This window comes from Lipophrys pholis (assembly GCF_963383615.2).
Source record: "Lipophrys pholis genome assembly, chromosome: 14".
NCBI lineage: Eukaryota > Metazoa > Chordata > Actinopteri > Blenniiformes > Blenniidae > Lipophrys > Lipophrys pholis.
In genome coordinates, this window is record NC_137633.1 from 28832572 (window position 1) to 28848967 (window position 16396).

General features: G+C 45.4%; 2 protein-coding genes across 5 annotated transcripts in view; one reads left to right on the plus strand and one right to left on the minus strand.

Annotated features, from left to right (window-relative positions):
* The window catches only part of cga (glycoprotein hormones, alpha polypeptide), a 27369-nt gene extending 18535 nt beyond the window's left edge, over window positions 1–8834 (minus strand). The window contains exon 1 of the mRNA XM_080480039.1: window positions 6827–8834. The gene's annotated coding sequence lies outside the window, so the exon portion shown is untranslated. The remainder of the gene's footprint in view (window positions 1–6826) is intronic.
* Window positions 6568–14704, plus strand: LOC308119815 (heterogeneous nuclear ribonucleoprotein Q-like). Of its 4 annotated transcripts, XR_013935986.1 has the most exons (13): window positions 6580–6723; window positions 9548–9707; window positions 10543–10661; window positions 10823–10930; window positions 11026–11139; window positions 11230–11406; window positions 11500–11635; window positions 11858–12063; window positions 12140–12289; window positions 12377–12498; window positions 12574–12899; window positions 13209–13477; window positions 14012–14704. XR_013935986.1 is itself a non-coding variant. In XM_080480037.1 (12 exons), exons 2-12 carry the CDS (start codon window positions 9560–9562, stop codon window positions 13235–13237), a joined length of 1635 nt encoding a protein of 544 aa, XP_080336163.1. In that variant the 5' UTR covers window positions 6580–6723; window positions 9548–9559; the 3' UTR covers window positions 13238–14704. The 4 variants fall into 4 exon arrangements, 2 of the variants coding, with proteins under 2 accessions (XP_080336163.1, XP_080336164.1); XR_013935985.1 differs by lacking the exon at window positions 9548–9707 and having other exon boundaries at window positions 6568–6723; XM_080480037.1 differs by having other exon boundaries at window positions 13209–14704.
* Window positions 14705–16396: the final 1692 nt, after the last annotated feature.

Genomic DNA, 16396 nt, shown 5'->3' on the forward strand with positions numbered 1-16396 from the left:
GCTCTACTCCGAGCTCCTCCCTGGTGACTGAGATCCTCATATTAGTCTTCACTTTTTATTCACCAGTGCAGGTATGCTTTATTGTGACTGATTTTTCCATGACTGTGTTTTTAAAACTGCACATATCACTCTCCAAACTCTGTCTATGAAGCACTTTTACTTACCAACAAACACAAAGGACACAAGGGAAGTGATTGTGGATCTCCATTCTTTAGCAGCTGTTTAACATACAGTATTTCTCTACTCAGGGTGCAGTTATTGTTTCAGTCACTTACCATATTGTACACTATTTTCAGCATATCATTTCTTTCAGTAAAGATGAAGACAGCAGCAATGTTGTGTTGTCTTGACAGAAATCCTCTTATTGAAATGTATCTTCAAAGATCTAAACACTGAAGCGAATCACATTGGAAAGTAACCACTGACAAGAATGTATTCACTTTGGCAGGAAACCTGAGTTAGTGACAGAAAAAAGAAGTGCAAGAGGGTTTTCTTGCAGCACACTTCATTCTTAACAGGTTTGATCCCATTTTCTTAGGATATCAAAAAAATGCCAAATAAAAGGATGGGACATTATTTTCCATGAAATTTGAACAAGAACACTCCACTATTAAACTGTCAAACAAAACTCTGAATTTGCTCAAAGTAAAGTCACACTGTAGTAAATACTAAGACATCTGTGATACAGTAAGAGTTGGGTTTGTGGAGTAGATGAGTGCCACATCCTGCAGAAGAGTGACACAGTGTGGTGAAACGTGGGACATGGCCTTCCTCACTACTGACAGGCAAACTGCCTCCCAGCACATTCTGTTAACCCTCGTCCATACAGCCGCCAAATCAATCAAACTCAAACCCCCTTCATTGGGGTACTGTGAGGGTTTGTATTATATAGCTGCATTCTAGTTTCCAAAGACAATTTTAGATGTTTTCTAACGTGTGTATCTACATTATAAGCACAAAAAGTGTTAGTGTTGTGTGCATATATAGTAAAAGCATTATCTGTTCACAGTAGTGTTGTGTATATATAGTATGAGTGCCAGTGTTATTTGTGTGCTCTTGCCTCATAATGACACGGTTGTTGGTTTGAATCTTGTCAAAGAGTTTGCATGTTCTCCGTGTGTGAGTCTGTGTTTCCTCCAGGTCCTCTGATTTTCCTCCCACAGTCCAAAAACATGATGTGAGGTTAACTGCTCACACAAAATGTTCTCTAGGTGTTAATGTGAGTGTGTGTGCTGTTCGATCTCTGTGTGTTTGTGCTGTGATGGACTGGAGACCTGTCCAGATGTACCCCCCTCACCTGTCCAGATGTACCCCCCTCACCTGTCCAGATGTAACCCCCTCACCTGTCCAGATGTACCCCCCTCACCTGTCCAGATGTACCCCCCCTCACCTGTCCAGATGTAACCCCCTCACCTGTCCAGATGTACCCCCCCCTCACCTGTCCAGATGTACCCCCCTCACCTGTCCAGATGTACCCCCCCTCACCTGTCCAGATGTAACCCCCTCACCTGTCCAGATGTACCCCCCCCTCACCTGTCCAGATGTACCCCCCCTCACCTGTCCAGATCCACCCCCCCTCACCTGTCCAGATCCACCCCCCCTCACCTGTCCAGATGTACCCCCCTCACCTGTCCAGATGTAACCCCCTCACCTGTCCAGATGTACCCCCCCCCTCACCTGTCCAGATGTACCCCCCTCACCTGTCCAGATGTACCCCCCCTCACCTGTCCAGATGTAACCCCCTCACCTGTCCAGATCCACCCCCCCTCACCTGTCCAGATGTACCCCCCTCACCTGTCCAGATGCACCTGTTCACCCCCATGCCCCCCACTTGTACATTGTACATGCTCACTGAAGGCACCGAAACTTTAATGAATTAAAAGATACAAAATGATGTCGCAAACAAAAAAGTGTGACACTTCTGAGTGGCCATAGAGAAAGAAGATATTAGCACATGGTAACGAGAACCATCACTAACTTGTGGTAACGAGATAGTTAATAACGCGAGGGAATGAGATCATTTAAATCATGGCCAAAAGAGAATAACTCGCGATAATAAGATAATAACTTCTTCCCACGCATAATCATGTGAATTACATACATGTAAAACTCATCTTGGCCCAAAAAACCGAGGATACAAACCTCGGCAGCTCCAAAATCTGCTCTGCTCAGTAATGCATTCTTCTCTTCACTATAAATGAATGAGCTTCGGGCATATTTTTGTTTATTTATGTCAGCATTACATTGTGAATATCTAACCTGCTCCTCACTTTATTCCTGGATGTGCCTGAATCAGCTGCAACATCACATATTCTCTTCACAGAATAAGATGAAACTGTCTGACCTTAGCTGAAATAATAGGGGAGGCTTTACTTAGCTACCACCTACAAGGAGCAAAACAGTAGCCCCCAACACACACACACACACACACACACACACACACACACACACACACACACACACACACACACACACACACACACACACACACACACACACACACACACACACACACACAGAATATCGGAGTTACAGTATATCGGCTGCTCTGGTGCCCAGCCGATGTATCATGGTGAATCGCAGCTCTACAGCAGTTAACGTAAACATGCTGATCAACAACAGCATCTTTCAGATGAAGCGCTATTAAAATGCACATTTTAACGCAAAGAAATCCAAACGTTCATAACCTATGTACTTTGGCTGTTTTGTAGTCACTGATAAACCTGACTAAAGGCATTGATTCATTATCAAGAATTTCTGTGCTGTAGAAAATGGTATGACATCCCATAGTGGAGCTGCATGTAGAACACATTGTGCAGGTGTAACTCGGCACAATACCTGTACGTGACATTGGTCAATAAAACAGTGTGGCGAGCTGCATGGATCAACAACGTAAGAGGAAGATTTCTATCTTTTATAATTACTTCAATTGTTTAAGGCTTTTGTTTTGAAACACCGAAAATCAATAATTGGCAGGACAAGATCAAACCTATTACACCTTTCTCTGCTTGATGCCCTTTTTACCTTGTTTACTGTTCTACTGTGTTGCACCAACATCATCCAAACAAATTCCTCATAGTGTATAAACTATACTTTGTAATAAACCCAATTCTATTTTAGATTCATGGTCTGTGGTTCTTCTCTGGATGAGCTTCATGAGGTCCTCACCTGAAATGGTTTTCCTACAGTCTTGAGGAGTTCCAGAGAGGCTGAGCTCTTGTTGGCCCTGTGGCCTTCACTCTGTGCTCTATCTCATCCTAACATCTGGACTGGGTTTAGATCAGCTGACTGTGAAGTCAAGTCATCTGTAAATATGTACTACATCATAATAATAATAATAATAATAATAATAATAATAATAATAATAATAATAATAATAATAATAATAATAATAATAATAATCTGCCCCTGGCCAGCTCAGTAGGTAGAGCATGAGACTCTCAGTCTCAAGGTAGAGGGTTCATGTCCCATGCCGGGCGCCGCCTTCCTGTAGGCTCTCCACCTTCCTGTGGGCTCTCCACCTTCCTGTGGGCTCTCCACCTTCCTGTGGGCTCTCCACCTGCAGGAAGGTTCTTAATGGGTCAATGTGATCTGGGTGACGGTGCTCAGACTGACACCACCACCACCCGGGAATGTATAAGAGGGAGAAGATGGAGGGATGGATGAATAACAATAATAATACCAATGATGATGATGATAATAATAACAATAGTTTAAGGAAAAGCACATTTGAACAGGTGGGTTATGAGGAGTGTTTTGAAGTTTTGGATTGAGTCTGTGTTCCTGATGGGTTGTGGGAGCGAGTTCCAGAGGGCAGGGAGGGTGGGGGCAGCAAAGGCTCAGTCCCCCAAGCTCAGTTGGGTTGATGGGTGTGAGGAGGTTGGTGTTGGCAGAGCGGAGGCGGCGGGTGGGATAGTGTGGTTGCAGGAGGTCGGTGAGGTCGAGAGGGGCCAGGTTATGGAGGGACTTGTAGGTGAGGAGTAGGAGCCTGTACTGAATGCCATATTGCACAGGGAGCCAGTGGAACTGTTGGAGGATGGGGGTGTGAGTAAGGAGGTGGGCAGCAGAGTTCTCGATGTATTATAGGTTTGGTAAATGAGTGGTGGGGAGTCCATAAAGAAGGCTTTTGTAATTATAGAGTCTGGAGAGGATGATGGCGAGGATGAGTATTTCAGCTGTGGTCTGAAAGAGGCGGGCGACATTACAGAGGTGGAAGAAGGATGTTTTTGGCATATGGTTGATGTGTGTTTGAAACGTGAGGGTGGAGTCCATTAAGATGCTGAGGTTGCATATAGAAGGGGAGGGGGTGACTTTGTGGCTGTTGTCGATGAGGAGGGTGAAACTCTGTACAAAGGGAAAACAAGATTTGGCTCTGGTGATGAGGAGTTCTGTTTTATTGCTGTTGAGTTTGATAAAGTTATTGCCCATCCAGGTTTTGAGGCAGTTATTGATGGTGGAGAGGATGACTGGGGTGATGGATTTGGTGGAGATCTAAAGTTGGGTATGTGTACAATATATCAGTTATATATATGTGTGTGTACAATACATCAGTTATATATATGTGTGTACAATATATCAGTTATATATATATATATATTTACACTACCGTTCAAAAGTTCGGGGTCACCCAGACAATTTTGTGTTTTCCATGAAAAGTCACTTTTATTTACACACTAGTTGTAAAATTAATAGAAAATATCGTCCAGACATTGACAAGGTTAGAAATCATGATATTTATTCGAAATAATAATTTTTTCCTTCAAACTTTGCTTTGGTCAAAGAATCCTCCATCTGCAGTAATCCCAGCAGTACTTTGGCCTTCCAGCTGTTAATTTGTTGAGGTAATCTGGAGAAATGTCAGCCGACACTTCTAGAAGCTCCTCCCACAAGTTGGACTGGCTGGACGGACACTTCCTGCGTCCCATACGGTCAAGCTGCTCCCACAGCAGCTCAATGGGGTTTAGATGTGGTGACGGTGCTGGCCACTCCATTACAGATAGAATACCAGCTGCCTGCTTCTCCTCTAAATACTCCTCCACCCTCTGGAGGTGCTCTGGCTCATTGTCCTGCTGGAGGATGAAACTGGCTCCAACCAAGCGCTGTCCTCAGGGGACGGCATGGCGCTGGAACATGGAGGGATAGCCTTCCTTATTCAAAATCCTTTTCCCCTGAACAAACCTCCCACCTTACCAGCACCACAGCAACCCCACACCATCACCTTACCCCACCTTACCAGCACCACAGCAACCCCACACCATCACCTTACCCCACCTTACCAGCACCACAGCAACCCCACACCATCACCTTACCCCACCTTACCAGCACCACAGCAACCCCACACCATCACCTTACCCCACCTTACCAGCACCACAGCAACCCCACACCATCACCTTACCCCACCTTACCAGCACCACAGCAACCCCACACCATCACCTTACCCCACCTTGCTTGACAGGTGGTGTCAGACACTCTTCCAGCATCTTTTCAGTTGTTCTGCGTCTCACTAATGTTCTTCTGTGTGATCCAAACACCTCAAACTCCCTTTCGTCCGTCCATAACACTTTGTCCAGTCCTCCTCTGTCCAATGTCTCTGTTCTTTGTCCATATTAATCTTTTATTTTATTATCCAGTCTCAGATTTGGCTCTTTCTTTGCCACTCTGCCCTGAAGGCCGGCATCCCGGAGTGGCCTCTTCACTGGAGAGGTTGACTCTGGCGTTTAGCGGGTACTATTTAATGAAGCTGCCAGTTGAGGACCTGTGAGGCGTCTATTTCTCAAACTAGAGACTCTAATGTACTTCTCTTCCTGCTCCCACTTCTCTTCCTGCTCTGGTTAGAGCCTGTTTGTGCTGTTCTCTGGAGGGAGTAGGACACACCGCTGGAGGAAATCTTCAGTTTGCCAATTTCTCGCATGGAGTAGCCTTCATTTCTAAGAACATGAATAGACTGTTGAGTTTCACATGAAAGTTCTTTTTCTGGCCATTTGGATCCTGAATCCACCCCACCAGTGTGATGCTCCAGATCCTCCAGCTGCTCAAAGGAAGCTCAGTTTTATAGCTTCTCTAAGCAGCTAAACTGTTTTCAGCTGCGCTAACATGATTGCTCAAGGGTTTTCTAATCATCCATCAGCCTTCTGACACAACGAGCAACACATTGGAGCATTAGAACACTGGAGGGACAGGCCTCTATACACCTCTGTAGATATTGAACCAACAACCAGACATTTGCAGCTAGAATAGTCATTTACCACATTAACAATGTATAGAGTGTATTTCTGATTAGCTTAAAGTATCTTCATTGAAAAAAACAGTGCTTTTCTTTCAAAAATAAGGAAATTATATATATATATATATATATATATATATACACACACTGCCGTTCAAAAGGCTGAGGACACACACACACACACACACACACACACACACACACACACACACACACACACACACACACACACACACACACACTATCAGAGTTACAGTATATCGGCCGCTCTCGTGCTAGCCGCTCTGCTGTAATGTAATATACAAGGAGAGCCCCTGCAGCTCAGACCGAGAAACCCCATCGACGAGACAAAACTCGAGGCGTGAACGTGGCAGCCATTTTACATCATCACAGTGAATGAGTGGAGCCGGACCAGTGCCGGGACTTTTACACTTTTTCTGTCTTTTAAATATCACATACCTAAGTAATCCGCACCATACACGTTGGTGTGCCAGCGGCAGGTAGGGCGAATGCTCGTGACGGGCCGGTGATTGTTGGTTGTTAGCTGGGTTAGAGCGCGGGTCGCGGGGCTGTTTGAAACAATGTGAAACTGCTTGTTCTCACCGGCTTTTTGAAATGGACTCTTCCTCTGTTGCGGCGACACGCGGACTGAACACGACCCACAGGAACCACCGCTGGTCCTCGAATCCTCGGTAGATCGTACTGAAAACGAAAACTTGTGCTTTGTCATTCTGCGAAGTCCGTAGTGACATGTGACGTTGTAACAATGGCCTGACAGACCGGGGAGCAGCGTGCTAGCTACAGCTAGCCGTTCTGACAGATGCTCATTGTCACTGAGTGCTAACAGCACGAGCACGAGACGCCGCTTCGCGCTCCCAGAGGGCGCACAACACGCGTACTATTGTACCGACACGCGATTCGTCCAGCCGTGGGTCCTACATGTAGCTGCAGAGGTGGAACGGACTTCGTGACGCCTCATGTTATTGTCCTGATGAAGGTCTGTTTAGCCTGTTAGCTCCGCAGACTAGCCGCTAGCTGCTAGCTGGCTCCAACGTGTGCGAGCCAGACCCACCACCCCCTCCCCTGCCCGACCCCCTCCCCCCAGCCGCCACCTTTCACTCTGGGCAATAACCGCGTCTGCATGTGAAAGCTGTCAGGCTATCTGCCGAGGCCTCCCGGTGGCTCGTTAAGGCTGCAGGACTCTGAAGCTCAGAGGAAACACGTGCTGAGCGACATCAGATGGTTAGCAGACCGCTCTGGACTGAAGGCCCGACCAGACCACCAGAGTCCTGCTCCGGCTGGACCAGACCACCAGAGTCCGGCTCCGGCTTGACCAGACCACCAGAGTCCGGCTCCGGCTGGACCAGACCACCAGAGTCCGGCTCCGGCTTGACCAGACCACCAGAGTCCGGCTCCGGCTTGACCAGACCACCAGAATCCGGCTCTGGCTGGGCTGAAGGCCGGATCAGACCACCTGACTCCGGCCCCAGCTGGACTGAATACTGGACCAGACACTCGGAGTCCCAGTCCGGCTGCAGTGAAGGCCAGACCTCCACAAGTTGTCCACGTTTAGTGGAGTTGTGGAGTCCAGCGTGGCTGGACCCTGTAGAAAGTTAGTGTGACCACGTTGCATTCAGTGTAGCTGCAAGAGAGGAGCTTTGTTCGTTCCATTGATCACTGTCCTCTTTAGCTTGGCGTCCCAGTGAAAGACCGTCATAGGGCTTTTCCACCAAAAAGTACCAGATGCTAGTTCAGGGCCGGTACCAGGGCCAGTTCTTAAATGAGCACCGCAAAAGAACCGGTTCTTTTTCCACCTTTAACGGAGCCAAGTGAGAGTCATTGCGTCACTCCAAAACGTGATACGTCACTAATTTCACCAATTTAACACTGACAGCGCTCACACATGAACGAGGAGACGGACTGTATTCATCGATTTTGTCCGGGTCGCTCCATCTAGTCTGACCTGAACCTCGGCTGCAGACCAAAGAGCCAGAAAACATTGCATCTCCTAGTATCTCTATTGTTGTTTTTTTCGCTTTAGTCCAGAGCCCCGAAGTGGCCAAAGAGAGGAAAAGAAATAACGCATGAATGAGCCAGGGGCTTATTTTTCAAAATTTCGGCATTACATTGTGAATTTCTGCACCTTTAACTTTTATTTCTGGATGTGTCTGAATCAAATGCTTTAACATTGGAGAAGACGAGAGGTGTAGAATGATAGAATGAAGCTCTCAAGCTGTTTCAAATGCAACCTACGTAAACACAAGTTCTCTTTCACATGAAGAGAGGCTCATTTTTTGGCTAAGAAATCCAAGCTTTCATTTACAGTAGTATGTAGTTTGTTTTTAAGTTGCTGATGAACCAAAAGTATTCAATTTAAACAAGTTCTGTGGGTAGAAAAGAATAGTGGGGCGTCTTGTAGCGGAGCGCAATGCAGTGTGCGGCTGCGTTGCCTCAGCCTGCGCTCATAACGCGAAACAAGACCTGGACGTGAAGTTAGTTACAATGATGTTGCCATGAAAAGCGTGAAAAAAAATATGACAATGAAAAACTGCTTCTAAATTATATCCGACGTAGCTGACTGACAGCGGAGGAGCTCTGCAGCACTCTCGAGAGCCACGGCTTCACGATCGCGGATTAAATTATCTCGTTCCATCGTATTATTGACTTCAGGGAGCAACATATCGTTCCCACGTGTTTTTTTTTTCTATAACCACTACAGGGCTCCGTGTTCGCTGTAGTTTTCAGAAAGCTAATCACAACACTAAAGGCTGTGTCTGTGCCTGGTCAGTCCCTGTCTCTCTCTCTCTATCTGGGGGAACAGTGTGTCAGCTGTATGTCCTGTGCTGAAGTCAGCACTGAGAGTGTTACTAACATGTCATTTAAAGAGCAGAGCACATAAACTAGGCGCTACTGACTAACCACGATGGAACATCCTGCCACATGGGCTCTAACGCAGCAGCACCCACTGTTTTTCTACAATATGTGTGATTTCTGGGGGAATTTGGATTGTGCATTGTCTGTGTTTTACACAATACATCCTGGGTTTGGGCATCAATTACGTTCAAGAGTTCCTTTAAGTGTCAAGTTAGTGAAGAGTCTCAAGGCTGTGATGCTCCACAATATTATGCTAATTCTTGCTCTGCTTTAATATTGCCATCAATAGTAACGATGTCACTCATAGTCAGAACTGTAACCAGTCAAGATGGCTTCTGTGTATTTTTTAATGACTTTTTGCTGTCAGGACTGAGACTTTACACTTTCTTGATCATACTCTTAAGTCTTGCCCTTGACCCAGGATTAATTTGGCTCATTGCATCTACACAGATTTCTGGAGACATGGCCACAGAACATATTAATGGAAATGGTCCAGAAGACGCAATGGACACCTCTGCTGCAGTTACCCATTCTGAGCACTTCCAGACTTTATTAGAAGCTGGTTTACCACAGAAAGTTGCTGAAAAACTAGATGAAATTTACATAGCAGGTAAGGAACTATATAAATATACTTGCATATTCAATATGCACTTTTTATGTTTATCAATTTCTTGCATGTATTGTCATCTTATCACCTTTTTGAATGTGGGAATTGGGATCCTGAAGCAACTTTTTGTGGTTTCCTACCAAAATGGGTACTGCAGTGCTACGAAATATTAAATTACACATTACTTGAGTGAAAATGTGTAAATGATTGCAGCATTTGCATTCCCAACATGGTTGGTGGTGTCAGCACGAAGGAATAGTCTTTTTCTGGGAGTTTCGAGAAGAATAGCGCATGTAATCAGTGTTTTCCTGTAAATTGTGTCCACATTTTACATCTTGTTGTGGCGTGAGCTAGATCCTAAACCAGTGTAGCCTGGGCAGCCGGACAGGTTTGTAGGGGGGTGAGCTGCAGGGAGGGGGATTGTTTGGGTGCGCACGTGTAGAAAGTAGTGGTGTGGACCTTTAGCCAGATGGGACTGAGGCAGAAACAATGATACCAGGTGTCAGATTGTCTGCTGGGGCAGGTGATGGACAGCCTGTAGACGTATAGAGGGGCTCCGACAGATCAAGTTTCAGTGTCACATCTGTTGTGATTAGTTCAGTAGGAATGTGCTGGTTGGAGAGTTAAGTGCTGCCTAGACGCTGAATCCATTAGATTAGATGAGTCCTGCTCCTCACAGCTAATTGTAGTATCCATTACTTATTCATTACCCATTTTAAAGACAAACATGTGAGATGCCTCCATTTGATGGTTTCATTTGTCATTTCTGTGCTTGAAGTGATGTTTGCTGGTGTGAGTAGCTCCTCACTTCCTTCTTTTGTTCCTGTTGGTCCTCCAGGTTTGGTGTCACACAGTGACTTAGATGATCGGGCAATTGAGGCTCTGAAAGAATTCAACGAGGAAGGTGCTCTCCAAGTCCTCTTGCAATTCAAGGACAGCGACCTCTCACATGTTCAGGTATGTGTACAACCTGGCTGGTTCACTGTGTGACGCAGTCCGATCTCATTCCATGTCTCCTTGTCTTTGACTAACCCTTCCTGTCCGTTCAGCGCTTGGATTTTCATGTTGGTGGTTTTAATTAGTCTGATTGTATTTAGAAGTTTCTATGTTTCTCTTAGAACAAAAGTGCCTTCCTTTGTGGCGTGATGAAGACGTACAGACAAAGAGAGAAACAAGGGACCAAAGTGTCGGACACCAATAAAGGACCAGATGAAGCCAAAATCAAAGTGAGACCCCCGGCTCGCTCTCTTCACTGTCAACTTTGAGAAATGCCTTTCCAGTTTGCAGTATAATGAATTCCTGGTGTCCATTTAACACGCAGGCTTTACTGGAGAGGACTGGATACACACTTGATGTGACAACAGGACAGAGGAAGTACGGCGGCCCCCCACCAGAGTCGGCCCACTCTGGGGTGCAGCCGACCATCGGTACAGAGGTACCAGCTGCACCTGACCAGTCCAACCCGTCTACTGTTGCCACAAACCTCATCAAATTTAACACTGCATTTTCCTTTTTCGTCAACCAGATATTTGTAGGCAAAATCCCCCGAGACCTTTTTGAAGATGAGCTGGTTCCACTGTTTGAGAAAGCCGGACCCATCTGGGACTTGCGCCTGATGATGGATCCCCTCAGCGGCCTGAACCGCGGCTACGCCTTCGTCACGTTCTGCACGAAAGAAGCTGCTCAGCAGGCGGTCAAACTGGTGACTTGATAACCCCTGAAACATGTCTGCTAATAACCTGTGTGCTCCATTACGTCTGTGTTTTTACACTTAAACTCTCCCGTCTTTCCTCAGTGCAACAACAATGAGATTCGACCGGGTAAACACATTGGCGTGTGCATCTCTGTGGCCAATAATAGACTGTTTGTTGGCTCCATTCCCAAGAGTAAAACAAAAGAGCAAATTGTTGAAGAATTTGCTAAAGTCACAGGTGAGTCACGGTGGGTTTCCTGTCTGTGTCCAGATGATGATGCTTTTATTTGATCGGAGTGATTCACGTCACTGTGATGGTTTACCGCTAAGATCTGATTGGACACTAAACTGCGATGTTTGATTCACAGTCATCATTTTAATGGTAGAATTTAAGTCCTAACTTGATTTGGTGTGAATAATTGAAGCTGTTTGTCCGCCTCTCTCTTGTTTCTGTCTGCAGAGGGTCTAAATGATGTCATATTGTACCACCAGCCTGACGACAAGAAGAAGAATCGAGGCTTTTGCTTCCTGGAATATGAAGACCACAAGACGGCAGCTCAGGCCCGCCGCAGACTGATGAGTGGGAAGGTGAAGGTGTGGGGGAACGTGGTGACCGTGGAGTGGGCCGATCCCATCGAAGACCCAGACCCTGAAGTCATGGCCAAGGTGAGATCTAAGTGCAGCTGCACTTCATCTCTCTCCTGTTCCTTCCACCCAACCAACCAGCTGGTCATCTCTCCAGGTCAAGGTGCTGTTTGTGAGGAACCTGGCCAGCACTGTGACGGAGGAGATCCTCGAAAAGGCCTTCAGTCAGTTTGGGAAGCTGGAGCGAGTTAAAAAGTTGAAAGACTACGCCTTCATCCACTTTGAGGAACGAGACGGTGCTGTGAAGGTAAAAACAAACCTCATGGTGACTTTCTGCTTCCAATTGGTTACTGTGATTCAACCTGTCAAACTGGGTTATTGATCAATTTGTCAGGCTTTGGCTGATCTCAATGGCAAAGACCTTGAAGGAGAGCACATCGAGATCGTGTTTGCCAAACCACCCGACCAGAAGAGGAAAGAGCGTAAAGCCCAGAGACAAGCGGCTAAAACACAGATGTAAGCGAAACATCTCCGTACGAGATGGAGCCAGCTTCAGGTAGCTTCATGCTGATGTAGACTGTGTCTCCTCAGGTATGATGAATACTATTACTACGGGCCCCCCCACATGCCCCCACCCACGAGAGGCAGAGGAAGAGGTGGGCGGGGAGGTTACTCCTACCCTCCGGACTACTACGGCTATGAAGACTATTACGATTACTATGGGTATGATTACCACAGCTACCGAGGCGGCTACGACGATCCGTACTACGGCTACGACGACTTCCAAGGGTCTGGGAGGGGCCGAGGAGTGAGGGGGGGCGTCCGCGGCGGTGCCAGTCAGACCAGAGGCCGTGGTGCTGTGACGGCGAGGGGCCGGGTGGGCTTCTCCCAGCGAGGGAGCCTTGGAACAATCAGACGTAAGAAAAAACCTTTTGATACCGTCATGCTGATACACGTGAAGTGGGGAAAATCCAATCGGTCACACTGGGACTTGTGAAGTTACGTTTCTGCTCCACATTTCCTAATTGACACACAACTCCTGATCTCTGCTGTGCTTTGAGCTTTTTTATTGCCAGTGGGGGAATCAAAGTGCAGAGTAATGGGGAGCAGAGGAGGTTGTGAGGATGGAGTCAGGGCCCAGTTTATTTCAGGGGTCGTTTTTCTGGGTGGAGCTCAGATTCGCTGACGTGTGCGTGCTCACTCTGTCTTTGTTCTGATTGGTTCAGCAGGGAAACGGGGCAGAGGGCGGTCCTGACCTGTCACCGTTGATACTGACTTGATGTGTGGGGTAACACCATAAGCTGCAATGGAATTTGAGACGACGACGAGCACGATGAAAAGGTCCAATGATATTCCAGCCTTACAGAAGAAGCATCTCCCTTCCCCATGTTTTTTTTATACTCATATTTTTGTCCGAAACTGCCACCTTAAAGAAAAAAGAGCGTGGGATTCTGAATTCTTGCCACAGCCTCTTCGCCCCGAGTCCCTGTATGTAGTCCTGCAATACAGGGCTTTATTAATTGCCCTTACAATCTCCCCCTTCCCTGTCCCTGAACATGCCATTTTTGAATAATTATTGAAGAAATTGCACTTTTTAAGTTGTTAGGTTTGAAGTGGCTCAAAGGAGCTTGATGTATATTTTTGTGCTAATGGCGATTTTTATTGTGGGAATCTCCATGTTAATAATTGTTTGATCTGGATGTTTGAAAGAGAACATTTGCAGGGTTTTAAGGTGTACCCACCTGGCATGGATAAGTCAGGCATTCCAGGAAAGTGGTTCTTTTTAAGAACTTGTCTTTAAGGGTTGGTTGACTACCTCAGTACAGAGGACTAAACTACCCGGCCTGTACTGTAAATAGGGAAACTATATTGATGAAAGCAGGGCTTGTTTCCAAACAAAATATGCACAAGAGCTGCAGCGCAAAAACGATGTACTTAATGTAATATAGTCATTTTAGCTGCAGCTCTGCAGACTGCAAACAGTCAAACTGGGCATGCAAAACAATCTCATATGATGAGTCCAAACGAGCCCTGCTTTGATCCTATTTTGAACTGAACTAGCCACCTTGCTTCTTCAGAGTATGTAGTTACTGGATGTATAGGTTTTTTGGAAAATGTTACTTTTGTAAAGGCTTCAACATCACAGGCATCCAACTGCCTTTGATTAAAAAAAATAAATAAACAAAAATAAAGCCCTGCAGTGTCCCTTTTGTGCCACTGTATTGATCCAGTGGATTTGTTTTTATATGGATACAACACATTTTCCAACAGTGTCATGATAATGTCAGAAGTTGATGAAATCTTCATTTTGTTAAGATCATGTTTGTCTTGGATGGTCCAGAACAGCAGCTACATGAAGATCTTTCAGGTTAATCTTGATTGATGATGACTGAATTGCCATATTGCCCAGCCAGTGAGCATGTGTGCCTAACACCCGCTGCTACGACTTGGCCGGGATGATAATCCCAAAGTGGTAGAAGGGATACTGCAGTGAATGATTTCCAGGTATAGCATCGAGGAAACTGCTCTTCAATCCCAGTTTTCTATACAGTTAACTCCCTCAATAAAATCATACCAACCACCTTTTGAAAAAAAGATGTTAGCAGTTTTAAACTATTGTTGGTGGCCAACAACGTTTTTTGCATTCCTGCAAATAAATTGTTTTATACTGTAAAATGGAGGTGAGTGTAACTTATTTTTGTAATAAAGTTTTTGATTTCTATGTGTGTCTTACTCTTTGGGTGAAGTCTTCATTAGGTACAAATACATGAACTAAATAACTGTCCTGTTGTGACTGAATGTGATTCATTACTTCTACACTGCTTCCAGTCCCAAAAAGCGACGTGGACGTAGGTCATCGGTGAGATATTTCTATAGGCGCCGATTACACCTTTTATCATTAAAGAACTCCATAGAAACAAGGATGTGGGGATTTAAGAACATACTTAGTCATTTACAGCAAAGACTGCTTCAATACATCTGCAGGGATTTTCCTCTTGATTGCATTTCTATATCTAAAATTTAGTATTGAAAAGTCTCCAACATGGATATGCTTACCATCCCACAAACCGTATGTCTTTGTGGAAGTCATTTTTCTGATGAACAGTTCAGAGTTGACAGGTGTCACAGTAGGTGTGTTTTTCTCTACAAAACGTCAAAATATTTTCCTGCTTCAGTGCAAAGACAATTACACTTTAAATATACATTTCTCAATTTAAGCAAATTGCAAAAAAGCCATTTTATTACTCTGGTCTCTTAAGAAAATAAAAAGGCTTTTACAAGTTCAGCCTCCCTGTGATGCAAATGCATTAACTCAGGTCTGTCAGGGACTGTTTTACTGAACCATTTTACTTTGGGAGGAAAATGAAGTCTTTCTTGGTCCTTTTGACTCCAGCAGCCCGGGTTTCGCCCCCCAGACCACTTGTATGACTTGGTTTGCAACCATGGCAACAGTACAAAGTTCTTCCTTCATGTCCTGTGTCATATCATCATGTGCATCATGTGTTGTCATGTGGCTTTGTGTTGTCTTATCAGTGTTGTCATGTCATTTTGTTGTCATGTTGTTTCGTCATGTCAACTTTTATACTTATTATCTGGCCAATAAAGTACTTTATGTAGTAAAATGGATGAATCAGAAAGCCTTAGATCAGGGGTGTCAAACTCAGATCCTCGTGGGCCACAGCCCTGCACGTTTTCAATGTCTCCCTCCCCTGAATGTCCTGATGGTTCATCACCACATTCAGCACAAAGCCAGATAACGAGCTGCTCATTGCAATCAGCTGTGTTGAAGCTGGGAGACGTGGAGAACGTGCAGGGCTGCGGCCCTCGAGGCCTGGAGTTCGACACATGTGCCTTAGATGAAGGCTGGCTAGACATTGAGAAAACCTTGTGTGAAGATCTCCAAACCAGAGATCTTCCCTTCTTCAGTCCTTCATCAAAGAACCCAGCTGCTTTAAAAGCATCAATAGAACCACGTCTCTGACAGCTTGCTGGGAGGTTCTTCACCCCCTCTGGAACAATCCTGACATCCTGCAAAGAAAGAAACCAAGAAACTTCCCAAGATGGCAAAATAAAGGAAGAAGAACCTTAGAAGAACTTTCCTCCAGTAACTCTTTGGTTCCATTGAATGACCTAATAGAACCATCTGCTATCAGTCAGAACAAGTATCTGGAACCTCTTCAGCTTCAGTCAATAATCCCAAGTCAGTGTAATCTAGAAGAGATTGAGCAGAACTGACCTCAGACAGTGACAAAGCTCCTGAAGATCTCAGCTCCTAAACCTCTTTCTAAAATCATCTCAATCCTGGAGCTTCAAATATCTCAACATCCCTTCAACCTCCAGATGGGAAGAAGATCTCAACATCACCAGACCCAACGTTTGGTCACTACTCTGTACTAGTACATTAGTACTCTAA

Excerpts from the sequence above, each read along its gene's own strand:
- LOC308119815 (XM_080480037.1), top strand. The coding sequence starts at position 9,560 with ATGGCCACAGAACATATTAATGGAAATGGTCCAGAAGACGCAATGGAC. Across the intron at positions 11,636-11,857 it reads AGAATTTGCTAAAGTCACAG|AGGGTCTAAATGATGTCATA; the intron begins GTGAGTCACGGT and ends TTCTGTCTGCAG. Across the intron at positions 12,499-12,573 it reads CAAGCGGCTAAAACACAGAT|GTATGATGAATACTATTACT; the intron begins GTAAGCGAAACA and ends GTGTCTCCTCAG.